The following is an 18,222-nucleotide window of genomic DNA, read 5'->3' on the forward strand; positions in this document are numbered from 1 at the left end:
TTTTTTCCTTTTAGCATGCCAAGTCACACCATATACGGGGTGTACCATTTTAATCTTTACGATGATTACAATACACATATTACAAAATACATGTATATTCGTTATTCGAAAAGATACTTCAAATGGAACTTACACTATTTCAAAATAGCCCTCTTCCGATGGACGTAAATCACATCTAAATAAGGTTATCTCCAAGTACTTAAGATGATCCTTTCCTATCAGATAACTTATCCTAGGAGAGTCTATACTGTTTCGAGACAAATTCGTTGTCTTACGATGTGTTTGTCTGTGAAGGTCATTTAAAATTTCGCTAGATATCCAGAAAATACTCCTTATGTATTCGAGAAGGTTACCTTGATTATCGATGTTTTCATTTATCACATATCCCTGAATGGATAAGAATAAAGGAATCCTAATAATTTATTGGCGTTGCTTTAAATAGTTTGTGAAACAATAAAGTGAAAGAATTAAAATTTGACAACCTATACATAATCGAAACATTTAAACACATTTTCGTAATATTGCTTAAGTATGAAATATCGGAAACTTCTTCTGTTTTGTTTCTAGCAAGTTTTTATGAAGTTAATATAACGTTGTACGCACCTTACTACATTCCGCTTATTATTCAGGAATTTCTCAAACATGATGGAGAAAAACATTGCAGCGTTCATTGGAGAATTTTCAAAAGCTTCAAAATTGTAACGGAAAGCGCAAAACTTTAAAATGTCTACGATTTCATTTTATTTCACAAGATGGCGCTGTTAACTAAGCCGCGAAGGAGATTTCAAGTTTGAAATATGTAATGCAAATAATGTAAATAAATATGTCTATACTTCAAATAAAAAGATTTTGTAGTTTAAACTACAAATTACTTATAATTGACACATTCAAATATTATTTTCATTTATCGACAGGTAGAAAGTACAGCATAAGATGGTGAAAACTATTTTACCAAGTTTTAATTTGTCTATGAAAAACAATAATCGATCTCTCGAAATTCTGACCTCAAGCATAAAAGCAAAGTAAAAATTCATTATTTCGATATGTATATGCAAATATGTTCTGCAATCAGAAGACTACATATAGCCGAAATTATAGATTGAAATTTGGTCGCGAATTTTTTTTAAATCCCTGTCAGACTCAACCAGATCCAAGGCTGCAATATTCTCATACCACTAATAAAATGACATCAGATGACATTACAATACATAAAAAATATCATAAACCTTTTAATATACTTCAATTACAATAGAAGTAAATAAAATATTTAAGTACAGAAAAATAAATATTTTTATAATGTACATATATTTTTTTCGCTTACACTTATAAGCTACGTTCGTACACATATAATATTGTCATATAATTTACATTATGGAATGTAGATTATTTCATTAATTCAATACGAGAGGGATGAAATTCTTCTCCAGACTTAATAAGATGTGGTACTATATAAGATGCAGCAATATCTTCTGATGATGACGAATCTGATGATTCTTTAAAAAATAAGTCAGTTCAGTTATATTTAATTTATCAAAAGAATATAACTCAACAAGTAACTTACGATCATTTGTAGCTTTATGTTCTCTTTCTTCTTCTGTGTTTAATTCTTTGTTATATTCTTGTTTTTCTTCAACCTTTTTACCTTCTTCATAATTGAAACCATCATCTCCAGAGTCTTCATAAATGGTAAAATGAAGATAGCAAAGGGTACATACAAGTGCTATGAAAAACAAATTTGTACCGATGCCAACAATACCAGATAGAATCGGCCAATGAAACATTAAATAGCGTAGACCCGATAAGTGTGCATTTATCGTAATACTTGCAGAGTAGAATTCAATATGTCTTGATTGTATTTCGATATAAATAATTGTAACTGGATGATTTTGGTTTTCTTCGAAATTATCAAATAATTCAAGAACTACATTTTGTTTTTCCTCTGTAGTGCCAAAAATCATCATAGGTGAAAATGTGAGTGTTGTAAGTGCATGCAATAATGTGCTACGGTAATGTAACATGGTAGATCTACATGCATGTTCTAGGAGGAAACCATCTCTGCTGCGTAATTGAGCACAAACCATGAACATACCTATTTAAAAATAATATTTGTTAGATATTATTTTTAATTTCCATTGAGACTTAGAAATTACCAAGTTCTTTATTGGCTGGTGACTCTGGCATTTCTAGATGTAAATTGACTTTATATGGCTGGCCAACCATTAAAAGCTGCTGCTTATTTGTTAATTGCACATATGCTGATGGAAAGCTACAAATCCCTTTTTCTTCGTTACATGATCTGTAACACGGAAGAACTATGTAATCAAACTGTAACAGTAGAATGCATATAACATAATGTTTCAAAGAACAAAAAATAATATGCTTCAAGATATAATTCTTTTTTTCCATTAACGTACAAGTGAGAAGTGAAGCTCACTTGAATTGCAGATGTACTGGCCGTACGTATGAGATGCTCGGTACATAGGCATAATAAAATGCTGTGTAAAGAAACACAGATAACCAAACAATAACGATCCCACTAATAATAATAATTCCGCCACTTATAAGTACATCTCTAGCAGATTGTGCACCTCTTTTTGTTTTATTCTGCACATGAAATAACTTTTTATAAACTTGTTCTGATAACCTCGAAATTAACATTGTAAACGAAATTTGATATACTTAAAGTTAGAAGTTAATCCAAATACTACGCAATTTTAATTGCGCTTTCAAAAATCGTTACACAAGATAAGATAAGCCATTTATCGATCAGTTAATTTGTTTTTTAAATAATTCAGCAGTAAAATATAGGTTAACTGCATTTCAACTTTTACTTTTCTTAAAATTGGTAGTATTGATATCAGAGTACATACGTATTGTATATAAGTATCGTATAAGGTATAAGGTACACAATTATTCTATATGGTTAAATTGTAACAAGAACTGCTAAAATTGTTTAGCTGGGATACAAACAGCTCTTAAAGACATTAAAACATATATATTACATTAAATTCCTTATTTAGTAAATACGTACAAAAATTGAAAATTATCTTCATTTATTTCAACATATATAATAGATCTTTAAAATCTTAAGACAGGTTTTCAATATAAAAACACATAAGGCTAAAAGGTATAAGATACATTCCATAGGAAGTAATACATTTTATAACATACATTATGGCTATAGAATATTATCGCAGTTAACAATATACATGAAGTATTTTTAGTTAATTATGTACATTACAAGATACTTTTTACAAATTCAAATATTCGAATTTATTTTCCTTTTCTGTGTTCCAATCTTGGTCTTCCTTTCTTGGTTGTTGGTTTATCTTTTCCTTTATTTAATAATGGGTGAGTTTCTGAAAAATAATGATAAATTATATAAACCTGTTATCAATTAAATTAGCATGCATGAAAGGTCTTACCATCTACTGGTGCACCTTGTAAGTGAATATCATGAGAACGATGTTTCTTCATAGGTGGCTCGTGCAATGTCGTTTGAGTATCTTCTGAATCTTCTACATCTGGTGATATTGGTAAAAACTGCAGCGAACCAATATCTTCCATTTCTTCATCAGAACTGCAAAAAGCAGCCACTCTATCTATAGATGCAACATCTACTTCTATCTCCTCATCTTGAGCCTCTTCGCCTTGCACCACAGATTTATCTTCATCACTCAAATCGAATTCACTTTCTCTTTCTTCATATTCAACATTTTCATCTAGTTCTTTAAAATCTGGGGCAAATGCAGACCAATTTTCAACTTGATTCTGTGCCCAAATAGAAACAACACCAGATGATATGGAAGCAATAATTGGTCTCACTGGATGCCACTGCATTATTATAAATTTTTATAACATTATAATTTTGTTTAGATTAGAAGTTAGATTTATAATACTGATGTACTAGAGATTTATAATACTTACAACAACATCAAGTAATAATTCTCCTTTAGTTCCATGTAAAATTTTTACTAAATTTCCAATACTTTTTTCCCATACATATAAAGCATGTTGTCTTGCAGATCCAGCACAAACATATTCCCCATCTCCAGAAAAACAACACTTTTTCCACATAGTTTTGTTTACAAGATCTTGCAATTTTTGTATTGGTTCTGGTTCACCATCTTTTCCACAAGCTAGTACTTCAGTACTATCATATACACGAATTACTCTATCTGATGTATTTACTAAGAAACAAGAACCACGTCTAGCAAATTCAATGCTCTTTACAGCTGTATTACTAGCTGTGCCTTGTGATATTTTATAAGAAGCTTTCACAGTTAAGGATTCCACATCAAGAACTAGAATTCTACCACGAGCATTTCCAGTGTACACATAATCTCCTCGGCGATCAAAAGATGCTACTATGTTCAAATCACTCTAAAATAAATGAATATTAAAAATCAATATTAAAAATACTGATTAGTAGTAGTACTAATTTTATTGCATACATCATCATCAAGAGGAATAACTCTATGTGTACCCTCAACATCAACCATTACTGCTGCATGTCTCATTGGACACACTAAAAATTTATTAAGATTTCTTGGATGAAATTGAACTTTTAATATTGGAGAAGGAAATCTATATTTTTGATCACATTCTCCAGATAAGACATCCCATATACAAACATTATTATCTGTAGATGCACTTAATAATTTATGACCATTCCTAGACCAGCTAATTAACAAAGACAGTGTTATAAAATAATTAAAATAATTCATAATAAATTATTTCAGGTTACTTACCTCAATGAACATACAGGATGTACATGTGCACTAATAATTTTAGCAACACCACGTGTTAAAAAATCCCAAATAACAATTCTACCATCATTACACCCAACAGCGAGAAGAGTTCCCCTTTTATTAAATGTACAAGTGACTGCTAATGATATACAATCTAATGTGCCATCAAACTCCTAATGATTATAAACATTATATCTGTAAGACTTAGAATTAAAAAATGTATGTTATTTTTATAAAAATATTTTACCTCTGGATAATTCTGACCAAATGATTCTGTAAAAAAGAAATTATATATATTAAGGAAGATACATTATTAAATTTGAAAGTAGATTTTGCTAAATATTTACCTAATAATTCTAAATTCATTTTTACTTTATTATGTATATATTTACTTTATAGAAATTATTAGAGTTATTGCTACACAACAGCTCGTAGCATAATTTAATAATTTCAGTAAGTTTTACATGTCCCTAGAATTAACTATTTAGAAATGACAAAAAATATTATTAATTGTTTCTTCATAAATAATACTTTAATTTAATAAAAAATAAGTTTTATATAAAAATAATTATCTAATATATAAAATTATTATATGTGACTTCATACAACTAATTTCCATAGGAATATTTTGAACAATCTATTGAACCCAGTATCAGCAGATTTTCGAACATTGCAGTAGTAAATATGGCTACTTGCGTTTGTACTACTTTGCAGTGAATACGTACATCAAAATTTATAATTATTTATGAAAAAAGAGTTATCATTAGCTAAAATACTGTAAATAACATGTTGTCCCGTACTTGTATGTTTATCTATTTGTAAATTATAATTTAATTTATATAGAAATAAATTATATATATATATGCTTTTTCTACATATTTATTGTAAACATTCATATCACTTAATGTAATTCTTAATAATTGTTTCTTTTTATATTGTTAGATTCTTTATTTAGTGGAATGTGCATTAGAAGTAGTCGACGAACAATAATATCAGCTGCTACGAAAGATGTAGCGGATCAGACAAATCTTTCATCGTTTCGTATTTCGGAATCTAACCCTGCAGAACACGATGCAAGTTGTTTAAATCGTATTTATACGGTTCCTTCAGATATTACAACATCATTAATGGCAGACATGTCAATTGAATTAAAAAAGCAAGTACAAATTTTCAGAGAACTTGGTATTTTAGTTAGGCAACCTGCAGTTGAAGTGATATCATACTTGGAACAAACTGATTATACGAAGCCTATAAATAAATATGTTCTTTGTATCCTTTTGAATTTGACAATTATGTGTGGTTTATGATATTTATTCAGTTAACTGTAACTTAACAGTAACTAAGAAGAATTTATGATGCAACTGTATTTTCACTACCTATTAGATGGTAAAAGTGGAGCAGGAAAAACAACAATATTACTACATTTGGTTCATTATGGTCTTACAAAATGTTTTTTTGTACTTCACTTACCATGGGGTATGATATGAATTATATTGAGTAGTACATTATTTTTAAAATATACACTCATAAATTTACTTTCATATTTTTAGTTCGAAATTGGTTTCGATATGCTAGGGACACTACTGCATCTCCTCTGGAATCAGATAAACTAGACTTACCTGAATCAGCAACAAAATGGTTAAAGTATATAAAACAGTTAAACAATGTGTCATTATCACAGCTTGATGTAAGTAACGAGTGAGACCTATTTTTATTATATAGAATTCAAGTAATTAATTTATAGTTGAAGACCACTAAGGAATATACATGGTCCCAAAGAGAAGTTACGAAACCTGGAGATTCACTTTCTAATCTTATTGAATTTGGGATACAGAGAACTAAATTTGCTTGTGGTGTTATTAATGCTTTGGTGGATGAGCTCAAAATAGCCAGTACAGCAGGAAAATGTAAAACATTAGTTGTTATAGATGGTTTTAACGCTCTTACATCTGACATTACACATGTATGTGATGAAAATCGTGTATATGTACCACCTGATAAGATATCGATAACATCTGCATTTTTAAGTAGCGTAGACTACAATTGGTGTAATGGTGCTGCAGTATTAACAGTAGATAAAAGAGCAAACAGAGTATGCAACAATTTGTGTAATATGATTTAAAACAAAACTACTATTATCAAAAACTATAATGGATATTTTATATTTTTTATTTACAGGATAAAAGAGATTCTGATTATCCAACATATTTACTTGGTAAAAAAGGGTTTGAACATTTAGATCCCTTTCTTCCCATTTGCGTCGACGAGTATTCAGTAGAAGAATTAGATACTATCCTAAAATATTATAAAGATCGAAAATGGATCAGAAATGTTAGTCCTCAAGGACAAAAAGAATTGGAATTACTATCCAATAAAAATCCATTCACGCTTTGGACACTTTGTAAACCATTATATTAAAATCACGTTATATACAAATAAATGTTGTTATTCAGAAATTGATTAATTACTTCGTATTTTTTTATACATATACACACACACACATATATATATACATATATATGTTTATGGTTTTTATTTAATTAATAACATTTTAGTCTAATATTTTTGACTACAATAAAAATTCATGTTTGATCATCTTTACATGCTACTTTATTAACATGAATACATTAAGTAGGGAGGAATGTAATATCTGTAACAATAGTATACATTACATAATACTACATTCTATTTTTATTTTGCGACAGAAAAAATATGTACCATATACATATGAACTATATGTCATAAGCTATAGTGATATAATGATAAATTTCATTAAATGTCAAACTTCATATTCATTTATTTGTAGGTTGCAATATCTCTAAGACGTTATCAATATTACCATCTTCAACACCCAACAAATAAGTCAATAATCCACTTTGATTTGAGAATCCCATCTTTATCATAGTTTTAACAGCTTCATTAACTGTTGGATTTTCATGATATATTTCTTGGTAATTTGTTTCTCTTGGTAATTCAGGGTAAAGTGTTTCAGCTGAAGATCCCTGTGATGCTAATGGTGGTGCCGTTGAAGAGGAACAAGTCTTATAGTAATAATACAAATATAATTTTTAAACATGAAAACCTTACCATAATACAACTTACATTAGTTTCAATTGTTTATAATATTTTACCTGTTTCGTACCAATTCCATTCATATTGGATGAAGTTGAAGATGTTTGATTAACTTCAGTAGTGTCATTTTTATCTATAAAAGTCCATTCATCTGCTGTTACCTTTGTAGTAGCACTATCTTGACTTGCTGTTGATGCAACATCTGACACTGATTCTTTATCACCCTTTGCATTATCAAGTAACTTCCTTCCTTCACCAGGAAATTTTCTGGAATTATTTTCATCCATACGTGTATCATCTTTAGATTCTTTTCTTTCTTCAGGTTTGTGACTCTGTGAAATATATGGACAATTAGAATCAGAACAAATTTATATTATTTTTGTAAATTTTATCAGCTTTGAATTTTTTTAGTGTAGTATTACCTTACAAGATTCTGGATCAACAGTGCTTATATGTGCTTCTAATAGTGTATCAATAAAACTATTTAAATATGGTGCATAAATTCCCAACCAAGGATAAATGTTACAATGATTACTTTGGGATTTATTTTCATCAGAAGTATGTTTTTTATTAAAATACACACTATTCTTTTTCAGAATTTTTCTCAAATGGTGAAACAAACTTCTAGTATGATGCGATTCTAATGGTTGTGGCATACGGATCATATAATGATGTGAATGTATCTGTGTTGTCTCACATTGTGCACATAAATCATAATCTTCACATTGAATACATTTGTATCTAAATCCAGTTATGTCATTATCACAACCATCACAATATACACCAAAATGTACTGTTTTTTCTTTCTCAGGACTTGATGCTTTTTGCTCAGATGAAAAAGGTTTGATATATATTTTCTTAGGCTGCCTCATTTCTTCCTCAGCGATTTGTAATTCTTCATCAGATGATATTAAGATTTGATCACCATCAGCATCTGCAATATGTACATACATATGATCATTGTTTATGATTTAAATTGCATTATGTCTGTTTAGTGAAAGTTTTCACTTAGAATTATTTGAGAATTAAAATAAAAAAATGAACGATTTTATTACTGAATTTATAAACAATAAATAAAATGACGTAATTATATTTATATATAATAATTACCTTCCCAAGAAACGGTGAACTCTTTACCAGATAATTCCGGGAATATTGACATGACTTTTTGGCAAAACTTATTAAAATTAAGCTGGCAATCAGCCCGAGTGCCATGATTAGGCGGACGATTAAGCCGAATACTCTGAATTCCTGAATTAGACTGAAAACAAAACTTTCGAATTGCTTTGACAGAAGAGTTGTTATTTTGCAAATATACTTTATACATTATTGGATATTTATCTATATTGCACAATTGGGAATAAAATGTGAATATGTATTCGTAAAAATCCACAAAAACTATTTATTTTACACGATACACAAGTTTTCTTGTCAAGCTTCACTGTCGTATTTCCAATGTCCAGATGATTCTATTACGAATTACGACGCTTATATACGTGCGCTTGTTAAACTTCCTGTGCAGAGTTCGATCAATTTCACAAAATGGCGTTTCCGATAACTCAGTAGTTTTTTATTTTACGATTTTATAATTACATTTTAACAATATAATTGAATAACTCTGCCCTTCCGTACTTCGATCATCTATTGTTAAGCACAGGTAATATCGTGTTTATAAAACTTACCAGTACGAATCAATAATGAATTTTTGTTGAAATTTGAACGGCGCCATTTTTGAATGAGAAGCAAGATTTGACAATCACGTGACAGGCGTAGAAACGATGATTCACGACTTTTACGAGTCAGTTTATATCATTACTTCCCTATTATTGCATCAGATGACTCGGAATACTTTGACATTTTTTAATTTTTTTAAATTTATTTAATATTTAACCAATTTATAATTGAAATGGCTGATTGACATACATATAGAGCAAGCTCTATGGACACACATTGTGAATAATTATGAAAAGAATTATGAAAATATTGTATTATTCAGATAATAAACTGTGATAGTAAAGATAATAAATATATTCTAATAATTTATTCTTCCGCAATTTTTATGTTAGTTTCTAGCAAAGAGTATTTCTAGTTTCTAGTTTCATGGCTTTCCCTAGTGATTTTCTCAATTTTAGAAAAATGTTCCTTCATTTCCGTTATTTTTTCTTTTTCATTGTATGTTAACGAAAATGTGACGGAAAATAATTCGAAATTTATGCATTAATAACGACTATTATATAAATTACCTACATATGTATACGTTTCGTTTATGAGTGAAAATAGAGATTAATCACTAAAACTTCCTGTTAAAATGTAATTTGCTAATGGAATGTAGATCGATATATATCATCTACCTAATGTTATGACACATTGAAATGGACTTTACATATAATAGACAAGCAAGACTTGAATCGTTTAAAGTTGCTTAGTTGACAATTTTTCATTAATTGATTTAGCATTCTGTTCGTTATAAATATTCTCTCAATATTTTAATCGGTCTTTATAATTTTTAGTATTAATTAATTAAAGTTTTTAAATGTATCAAATATGAAAACAATATTATTATCTCTTCTATTCCTTGTTCGCATTTAGCCTATCATGTATCATCATTTACATTGTCGCTATAATAATTGACAATAATATTGTTACATCCTATGGTTTAATGGATTACTATCGTAGCTAACGTGATCGTATTTTTAAAAACTTGCATTTTTCACGTCAAAAGTTTGCACGAACGTTTCGTAAATATTTAATGTTCACCCTTGGATAAAACTACTAGCATCTACTCACGAGAATTCAGTTATTAACGATTCTCGTAGTCTTCTGAATGTTCTCGACAACATATTGTCTTTCTGCGTGATATACGCGTGCACTATTCGCGACGTTCTAGAAAGAAGGAAAGAGACAATCAATTTGAACGGAATGAAAATTGTAATGTATTTAAATGTTATTTCTATCTTTTTTCATTTAACGGCAACTGAAACGTACAATAACGAAACGCTGTACATTCCTTTAATAAAATGGATTCGCAGCTACTATTCGGCTTCTGCTGTCTTTTTGTTGCATTCGTCTAGCGAGAATAAAAATTTCGATGGTATGATTTTCAAATATTTCCGCATAGAAAATTCATTCATAATATGATAACTAGAAATACAATACATTTGCGTATTTTTATATTGTTTAGTTTGGAAACTAACATATTTATCACACACATGGTCTCGTCTTCTTCATCGTGAACAAATTGCAACTTTAAGTAGCACATTCAAGAACATTCACGCGCTAGATAGAAATAATACCCTCCGACCGTTGGCCATCGTTCTTTTATCCGGATCTGACGCAGTTTTGGAATTTTCAAAGTATTCGGAATCCTTTAGAATATCCCATTTTGCATGGTTTGTGATATTCGTGCCTACGGCGACGCACGCGGAAAACTATTGTTACAATCCGCCGGGAAATCCATTTAATTTGTTATACGACACTGAAATGTTGGTAATGTGTGCCGGTGACCCTGTTCTTCGTGAATGGTATTCCGTGGATGGGAACAACACCGTCATTTCAAATTTAGTCAAGTGGTATCCAAAGAAACAATTGAAGTCCCCAACAGCAGTTGTTGACTTGTTGTCCAACTTGACTCTGCACGAGAGGAGAAATGACCTGAAAGGAAAAGTTCTGCGAGCTGTCACCATCAAGGCAAAGATTCAGACATTCACGCGTAACGATTCACGTGGAGTCATCAGAGTTTTAACACGTACAATTTTCGTTTGTCTGCTGCAGAACTCGATATTCGCGAAAAAAGGTGACAAGTTGGAAGGATATTTTAGTAGAGCGGTCAACGAGCTTGAAAAGTATCTAAATTTCACTCTCGATATCGTGACCGAGGAACTCGAATTTGGGAGTTTCAATGTGACGACGAAATGTTGGAATGGGGCATTTCGTTTAGTGGCTTCTAGAGAAGTAGATATCGGATTGTCCGATTTTTCGATGACCAATTTTAGGCTTGATTACGTCGATTATACGGTTCCTATTATAACTACTAGAGACTGTTTGTATTTTAAGCAACCAGAAATGTCAGCGGTGAAATGGCTTGCTTATTATAAGGTATGTATGTATATATGTGTATGTATGTTACAAAGCTACACTTATGTAGTTTTGATATTTACGAAACGGTTAACACTTATTTTTAGGCGTACAGTTTCGCGCTCTGGATATCTCTACTCATGACAATTATAATTGCTCAGTTTACTTTGGCTTTTATAAGATCTCGAATAGAATCCACTGATCTAACCATGGAATTATACCATGAATTTATTCGAATTTGGGGTATATTCTGCCAGCAAGGCATTACAGAAGGTGAATCATTGGATTTCAGAGTTTTACCGCTTCAATGATCTTCTATCTTTTACATGAAAAATCAAGCACCTAATGCTATTTCTTTTCTCAGAATTTCCACGGTATTCGTCGCTAAGGTTAGCATACTTTACCGTACTTGTTACCGGTATAGTGATATTCGCCGCTTATTCCGCGTCTATGATATCCTATGTAACAGCTTACGTTCATAATCTACCCTTCCGCTCGATCGAGGAGTTTGTGAATGATGGTACATACGATGTAATCCTCAATAAAGATTCCGCAGATTACGATATGTTCGCCGTAAGTTTGTCCAATAACGAAGAATTTTCATACGATATGCTTTCACTTTTACTCGAACGTTGAGACATTACATCACAAACGTTATGTGGCGTAATATGAACGATCGACATAACGCAACAGACGAGAAAAGTATGGTTTTCTGAACGAACTACGAACAAAACGCGAAACATTGTATATATACATAGATGGTTTCTAACGACATCATGCTATACAAAAATATAATTTGCTTTTCAGCTATCGAAAGACCCCGTTTCGGTACACATGATGGCTAAACTAAGGCCGATACATACTCTACCAATCACCATAGAAGATGGATTTCAAAAGGTAAGGTTGCTTCTATGGACACGATTTGATAACACGTCGAGTGGAATTTCTGCAACTACCTTATACGTTTTCAGATCTGCGACGATCCTACATTAGTGTACTACAGCGGTTATGGTAAAAAAATGCAGGGAATATCGAATTTTCATATTCCTTGCGATATCGTCTGCATTGACACTGGCCGAGTGGATAGTTTGTCCCTGATCCTTCCGAAAAATAGCCAATACACCTCGATCCTGAATTACTAGTTGGTATCGATAGATACGTTATAAATGTCGACGAGCTGTGAATAAGAGAATTTGATGTATCTTTCTGTTCGTAACTAAAATATTCATCGTAATGTTGCAGTGTGCAGAAACTTCTGAACACTGGTCTACTGAACCGGTTTAAGAACAAAGTGTTTTTCACGAAGAAGAACACATTTCAGCCGGTTGGATTTTATAGCGTGGCATCTGTGTTAATAATCTTTTTCTGTGGTGTTTCACTAGCCCTTTTTATATTAATCGTAGAAATGTATTGCAATAGGTACCGAAATTCTCAAAAATTCAATCGTCCAATTAACAAAAGGTAAATTCGTCAGTATGTGTGTATCAAAGATTCAACGCAATTTTAACATGTAAGCATTTAGTGTGTGATTCTCTTCAATTTGATTTTCTTCTAACTTAAAGTAGTATAAAAGCAGTAGAATAACTATAAACGAACAAAATGTCACATTATAAAAACTCTACTAAATCACATCTCATGTATATTCCGATAAAAATACGATAAATCCGATAATGCACGTGTATAATACATGTTCTTATCGACGTTAATCTTTGCACTTTGTACGTAATCTGTTCGATTGCACGGTTGATGCGTACCGTGGGCCATTACGTCCCTAACGAGATACTATCCTCATCCTCAGATCTGTAAATTCGATAAATCCCAGTATGACCTGCGGTTACGGTTTCTCCACATTTTTAGTTCAGTTAGTTACCATCAGAAGCGGTAGGGAATAGCAAAAAGGAGAAGGATATGATCGAGTTTGTTGTTGTTAAAATTTGCAAACACGTTGGTGAGAATACATATCGATGTTAAAGGAGATTCATTGGATAACATTAACGAAGTGACCGCGTATCTTAACTGTCATTAAAAGGGATTTTACCGCTGACCCGTGGTAATTCAACGGATTAACCAGGTGTTTTTGTTGCGAGATGACACGAATGACTCGTTACGCGATCATCATACTGCTGCTTCTGTCCGTTTCAGCGTTCTCGGTGGATATAAATGACGCTTACAAATATGTTCTCTTAATTAAGGACGTTCACAATTATTACAAAACATCCTGCATCATAATCGTGTGTTCAAATAGCCATACCAGTAAGTCTTGTTCACTCTTCTCGAAAATCGTATGTGTGAAAGTGGTAGACTTAACTGTTTCACGAATTAATTAGCTTGAAATGCGCAGTCAATATCGAGCCGTTATGTCTCTCGTTTAAAATACTTTCTTCCTCGGTTTGTTAATTCATAAGAAGAGACGAGCGCGAATAATTATCGTTTCAGACTTCAATCAAACGTCCTTGGCTTATATATGGTTACGGGCTTTCTCACAGCGAGGCATCTTGACCATGATCGTAAGCTTTTCTCAACTGTCACGCGAGGCTAGAAAATTCCAAGGCTACTTGACGCGCCCGTTGTACGTCGTCGCTCTTGCTACAAAAGAGACCATGGATGAATTTTCGATGGCCACCAGACAGATCGATATGTCTTCATCCGTTTGGTTGTTGATGTTTCTACCGTATCGGGGAAATCCCATGCGAGACATTTGTCAAAATCCTGTCGGAAACCCGTTCAATCTGATGTTCAACACGGAGATGCTGGTGCTCTGTTACGATCTGCCGCTCTTAACAGAGTGGTACGCGTTACGCGATAATCAAACAAGAGTCTTCAACTTGGCTACCTGGCAAACTGGACAAGGTCTGAAACTCAAGACAACAAGTTCCTTGTATGCGAGGAGAAACAACATGTTTGGGCAAACGATGCGTATATCGATCGTCCAGGTGAATGTTACGACAAACGCGAATGAATATTTAGTGTCCCCAGAGAATCATTATATTTTGTTTGAAAATTACGATTGATTCGAATTCAAGGACTCTCCGTTCGTCGAGATAAAGAACGGAATTCTTTCGCACTTCTTCGGCAAATTGATCAAAGAGCTAAGTAAATCGATGAATTTCAAGATCGAAGTGACAAGCTCGATGCTGATATATGGTGATTTGAACAAGGACGATAATACCTGGACAGGGGTGGTAGGCGAAGTAGCGTCGGACAGAGCTGACTTCGGCGTCGCAGAGTTCAGCATGACTAATCATAGGCTGGACGTAGTTGACTTTACCTTGCCGCTAATTTTGTCTCGCAATAGAATATACTTTAAAAAACCTGATGGCGCATATGTACAATGGTCCGCCTACTTTAAGGTTCTCTTTCTTAACGGAATATTTTATCCTTTCGCTTCTAGCGCGCGATTACCACACGAGAATCGGTGCTAGTTTATTTTATTTTTTTTTTTTTTTATATATATTTCTCTGACGCGCATCGATTTTCACGAATCGTCGACATCGCGATAATGGATTCCTGTTTTCAGACATTCAAAGCAGACGTCTGGTCGATGATAATATTCGTGATCGTGACTGCTCCAATCTTTTTGACTCTCATGAAGACGAGAGGTCGTATCGTGATGAGAATTTTGGCAGATAATTACATATACGTTTGGGGGATTTATTGTCAGCAAGGCTTGTCAGGTAATTGCAACACAGAGATACGAAGTGGAATATTCTCGCACGAAACCTCTCTCTTTCAGAATTTCCAACCAAGTTCTCGATGAGATTGGCTTTCCTATCGATTTTCTTGTCGTCGTTGATCATTCTATCCGCTTACTCCGCCTCGCTGACCAGTTTTTTGACAGTTTCTACGGTTACTTTGCCTTTCTCCACTATGGAAGAGTTCGCTAATTATGGGTCGTACAAATTAATTACATTCAGAAACAGTGCGGATTACGACATGTTAATTGTAAGATATGTAGCACACGGTTGTATAAAGAAATAATGTCGAACGAGTAATACAGCAGATACAATTTCAGGCTGCTAACAGCACTTTATTCGAGAAGGTGAAGAAATTGATAAAGGACAAGGAAGATTTGCCTTTGACGGCTCACGATGGCTTTCTACAGGTTTGTCTCCAAGTCCAATGCTCTATCTTCGAACATCTGTATTTTCATAAATTTTCGCTTTGAATTCAAAGTAACTATAGTTCAAATTTAGAATTAACTATCATAGGTATGTAACGAAAAAGTGGGGTTCTACATAACCGAAGCGATAAAGAACGCCATCAATATACCGTGTGAAACTTCGTTTATCGATGCGGATAGGGTCGACAGTTTGGCTCTAGTTTTGCAGAAACACGGTCAATATACAGGAGTGGTGAATTATTAGTAAATATATATGTTTATTTTACTTTTATCGTTATTAATTTTACTTGAAGTTATGCCAACGCTTGTTTTAAATATTTGTAGTCTACAACAATTCAAAGATAACGGAGTACTGGCCAGATTGAAGAATACGTTTCTGGTAACTGGAGATTCTCTCGAGAAAGGGAACGTTACTGTTAATTTGCATGGAATCGCGCCTCTTTTATCAGTTCTGGCTGGTGGGGCAATTTTCAGTTGTCTGGTATTGCTACTCGAAAAAATACACTATAATTTTTGGCGCGATAATTGCAGAGGAATTTTTCATTGCGTTTTATGGCGGAAATTCCTTAATAGGCAACTCGTTGTCGATTCAGTAGACAAGAAAAAGCGAATTGGGAATCTCTCGGAAAATATACTTCAGTCTCAAGAGAATCAACGATCAGATATTTCTCGTAATCAAAGTTCTTTCACGCAGTACAAATAAAATTTACTCTACTGCTATTTAAAAATTTAATCGACCCCGTGGCTATGACGATAATATTCGCGTGGTCGTTGCCTATCGATAGATCTCAGTCTAGTTAATTTGTCACGTATTCCCATTCTATGCGTGAAATCACTTTCACTTTATGCCGCAGTCGTATCGCTAGATCGCGAGTAATTAGTTGCAAATTTCCGTGTATCGTCTCTCTCGCGTGTATTTCAACGAGTCTTGATGATCTTGTCGATCATAATCCTTCCTAATTGCGTTAATCGCTACCACTGTAATATTAATTTATGTAATAAAAGGTATACAATTTTGTAACGTTTATAGGCGAACTTTATTGGAAATACAGGAAAGTATTCACGATCATTTCGCTCTTAAATCGTTGGTAACCTCAACTAACAAACGCATCGAGTAACTCGAAGTAATAATCATGAATTTATTTAGATACCTTGATATCATTAAGAACTTCGATCCACGATATTACGCAAAAGCAGATGCCACAAGAGCTGTAATTATCTGGTGGTCGCGTTAGCGACTGAAGCGAAGACTCGTAGATTTGTACGAAACGGTTGACCCAAGACCTTTGGAGAAATTCACCCACGTGACTATCTTCCCACGTGAATCGGCCGATATCTACTGGTTGGCGAACACACGAGGCTCCTATTGCTTTATCCTCATCCTTTGATCCTGTCAAACAGGGATGTCTATAGGTTCTCGTGGAAATCATATGGCATTTAACCGCGAGAAAAATATATATTCCATAAATTTCAGAAGAAACGTAAAATGTCCCGCGATCATAGTTCCCGATCGTGTTTCACAACATACACCTGTTATGAGACAATGTAGTCAGACGTGTCGTTCAACTTGATCGTACGTGCAACAAGAAAAGTGAAGATAACGTTAATTTCCAAGAAAACCTCTGCATACATAAGTAAACAAAGGTGGCAACAACTTTTACGCACGTACGTAGGTTCGGTGCTACCGAGGTAGCATAGAAGTCAATGCAGTCACCGGATACAGACGAACACGCGCTGCGTTTCCGCTTTCCATGTGGCCGGAAATGACCTTTGCCTCATTAGAAAAAAGTTACACGCACTCGTTGCGATCCTCTGCTGTCAAATTCAGCTACACATAGCAGGAACTGTTCGAGTCGATAGAATCTCGAATATCAGAGGTTGTGCGCTAGCGGGTTAGGTTTCCTATATGTACATCGTTTCGAGGATGATGGCGCACTGTTTGCGCTTCGATGAAACCGCAAGATCGGCCGCGGTACGTTGTTTCCGTCGTATCAGAGAAACTGGATCAGCCACGAGACGTTAATTTCGTGCGATCTGTGATCGCATTTTCGATCGAGGTATCCTACTATTTTTTTTTTATCGTCGACGGAAGAACCGGACAACCTTGGCATCAACGCGCAAAATAAGCTCGGACAGGAATCGACCGCCTTCGAGGTGACTAATGTCGGTGACGAGCAACGCATTAATCGAAAGCGATAGCGGGGG

General features: G+C 33.3%; 6 protein-coding genes across 7 annotated transcripts; 3 read left to right on the top strand and 3 right to left on the bottom strand.

The window, feature by feature from the left end:
- Window positions 1–1,209: 1,209 nt before the first annotated feature.
- On the bottom strand, window positions 1,210–2,869 carry LOC117206602 (seipin). Of its 2 annotated transcripts, XM_033446079.1 has the most exons (4): window positions 2,435–2,658; window positions 2,151–2,296; window positions 1,562–2,089; window positions 1,210–1,493 (listed from the first exon to the last, which is right to left on the bottom strand). In XM_033446079.1, exons 1-4 carry the CDS (start codon window positions 2,656–2,658, stop codon window positions 1,384–1,386), a joined length of 1,008 nt encoding a protein of 335 aa, XP_033301970.1. In that variant the 3' UTR covers window positions 1,210–1,383. The 2 variants fall into 2 exon arrangements, with proteins under 2 accessions (XP_033301970.1, XP_033301969.1); XM_033446078.1 differs by having other exon boundaries at window positions 1,210–2,089; window positions 2,435–2,869.
- Window positions 2,870–3,036: 167 nt separating this feature from the next.
- Window positions 3,037–5,182, bottom strand: LOC117206601 (retinoblastoma-binding protein 5 homolog). Its single transcript, XM_033446077.1, has 7 exons — window positions 5,099–5,182; window positions 4,999–5,024; window positions 4,752–4,924; window positions 4,455–4,683; window positions 3,928–4,383; window positions 3,426–3,834; window positions 3,037–3,359 (listed from the first exon to the last, which is right to left on the bottom strand). Exons 1-7 carry the CDS (start codon window positions 5,115–5,117, stop codon window positions 3,274–3,276), a joined length of 1,398 nt encoding a protein of 465 aa, XP_033301968.1. The 5' UTR covers window positions 5,118–5,182; the 3' UTR covers window positions 3,037–3,273.
- Window positions 5,183–5,412: 230 nt separating this feature from the next.
- LOC117206657 (28S ribosomal protein S29, mitochondrial) lies at window positions 5,413–7,209 on the top strand. Its single transcript, XM_033446165.1, has 7 exons — window positions 5,413–5,474; window positions 5,518–5,553; window positions 5,694–6,020; window positions 6,135–6,227; window positions 6,302–6,438; window positions 6,496–6,843; window positions 6,930–7,209. The coding sequence occupies exons 2-7, from the start codon at window positions 5,538–5,540 to the stop codon at window positions 7,167–7,169; spliced, it is 1,161 nt and encodes a 386-aa protein (XP_033302056.1). The 5' UTR covers window positions 5,413–5,474; window positions 5,518–5,537; the 3' UTR covers window positions 7,170–7,209.
- Window positions 7,210–7,338: 129 nt separating this feature from the next.
- On the bottom strand, window positions 7,339–9,572 carry LOC117206630 (sequestosome-1-like). The gene is made up of 4 exons (XM_033446136.1): window positions 8,934–9,572; window positions 8,246–8,757; window positions 7,883–8,155; window positions 7,339–7,792 (listed from the first exon to the last, which is right to left on the bottom strand). Exons 1-4 carry the CDS (start codon window positions 9,148–9,150, stop codon window positions 7,544–7,546), a joined length of 1,251 nt encoding a protein of 416 aa, XP_033302027.1. The 5' UTR covers window positions 9,151–9,572; the 3' UTR covers window positions 7,339–7,543.
- A 514-nt stretch (window positions 9,573–10,086) lies between these two features.
- Window positions 10,087–13,789, top strand: LOC117206589 (glutamate receptor 1-like). Its single transcript, XM_033446067.1, has 9 exons — window positions 10,087–10,914; window positions 11,005–11,510; window positions 11,595–11,918; window positions 12,005–12,170; window positions 12,262–12,470; window positions 12,705–12,794; window positions 12,869–13,038; window positions 13,140–13,358; window positions 13,696–13,789. Exons 1-9 carry the CDS (start codon window positions 10,743–10,745, stop codon window positions 13,787–13,789), a joined length of 1,950 nt encoding a protein of 649 aa, XP_033301958.1. The 5' UTR covers window positions 10,087–10,742.
- LOC117206718 (glutamate receptor ionotropic, delta-2-like) lies at window positions 13,426–17,016 on the top strand. The gene is made up of 8 exons (XM_033446304.1): window positions 13,426–14,150; window positions 14,334–14,830; window positions 14,921–15,247; window positions 15,415–15,571; window positions 15,631–15,839; window positions 15,910–15,999; window positions 16,106–16,260; window positions 16,342–17,016. Exons 1-8 carry the CDS (start codon window positions 13,985–13,987, stop codon window positions 16,718–16,720), a joined length of 1,980 nt encoding a protein of 659 aa, XP_033302195.1. The 5' UTR covers window positions 13,426–13,984; the 3' UTR covers window positions 16,721–17,016.
- Window positions 17,017–18,222: the final 1,206 nt, after the last annotated feature.

Source organism: Bombus bifarius, unplaced genomic scaffold, assembly GCF_011952205.1.
Source record: "Bombus bifarius isolate JDL3187 unplaced genomic scaffold, Bbif_JDL3187 scf7180000008008, whole genome shotgun sequence".
Taxonomy (NCBI): Eukaryota; Metazoa; Arthropoda; class Insecta; order Hymenoptera; family Apidae; genus Bombus; species Bombus bifarius.

Bases quoted from the DNA above. Each gene is read 5' to 3' on its own strand.
- LOC117206630 (XM_033446136.1), bottom strand. From the start codon at position 9,150: ATGTATAAAGTATATTTGCAAAATAACAACTCTTCTGTCAAAGCAATT. The intron at 8,758-8,933 runs GTAATTATTATA...TACATATTGCAG, and splicing joins GTTCACCGTTTCTTGGGAAG to ATGCTGATGGTGATCAAATC. The intron at 7,793-7,882 runs GTAAAATATTAT...TATTACTATAAG, and splicing joins ATGGAATTGGTACGAAACAG to ACTTGTTCCTCTTCAACGGC.
- LOC117206602 (XM_033446078.1), bottom strand. From the start codon at position 2,658: ATGTTAATTTCGAGGTTATCAGAACAAGTTTATAAAAAGTTATTTCAT. The intron at 2,297-2,434 runs GTGAGCTTCACT...TCCGTGTTACAG, and splicing joins CCAGTACATCTGCAATTCAA to ATCATGTAACGAAGAAAAAG. The intron at 2,090-2,150 runs GTAATTTCTAAG...ATTTTTAAATAG, and splicing joins ACCAGCCAATAAAGAACTTG to GTATGTTCATGGTTTGTGCT.
- LOC117206657 (XM_033446165.1), top strand. The intron at 6,439-6,495 runs GTAAGTAACGAG...ATTAATTTATAG, and splicing joins TGTCATTATCACAGCTTGAT to TTGAAGACCACTAAGGAATA. The intron at 6,844-6,929 runs GTATGCAACAAT...TTTTATTTACAG, and splicing joins TAGATAAAAGAGCAAACAGA to GATAAAAGAGATTCTGATTA.
- LOC117206589 (XM_033446067.1), top strand. From the start codon at position 10,743: ATGAAAATTGTAATGTATTTAAATGTTATTTCTATCTTTTTTCATTTA. The intron at 10,915-11,004 runs GTATGATTTTCA...TATATTGTTTAG, and splicing joins CGAGAATAAAAATTTCGATG to TTTGGAAACTAACATATTTA. The intron at 13,039-13,139 runs GTTGGTATCGAT...GTAATGTTGCAG, and splicing joins ACCTCGATCCTGAATTACTA to TGTGCAGAAACTTCTGAACA.
- LOC117206718 (XM_033446304.1), top strand. From the start codon at position 13,985: ATGACACGAATGACTCGTTACGCGATCATCATACTGCTGCTTCTGTCC. The intron at 14,831-14,920 runs GTGAATGTTACG...TTCGAATTCAAG, and splicing joins TGCGTATATCGATCGTCCAG to GACTCTCCGTTCGTCGAGAT. The intron at 16,000-16,105 runs GTTTGTCTCCAA...TAACTATCATAG, and splicing joins CTCACGATGGCTTTCTACAG to GTATGTAACGAAAAAGTGGG.
- LOC117206601 (XM_033446077.1), bottom strand. The intron at 4,384-4,454 runs GTATGCAATAAA...CATTTATTTTAG, and splicing joins TTATTCCTCTTGATGATGAT to AGTGATTTGAACATAGTAGC. The intron at 3,360-3,425 runs GTAAGACCTTTC...ATTATTTTTCAG, and splicing joins ACAAGGTGCACCAGTAGATG to AAACTCACCCATTATTAAAT.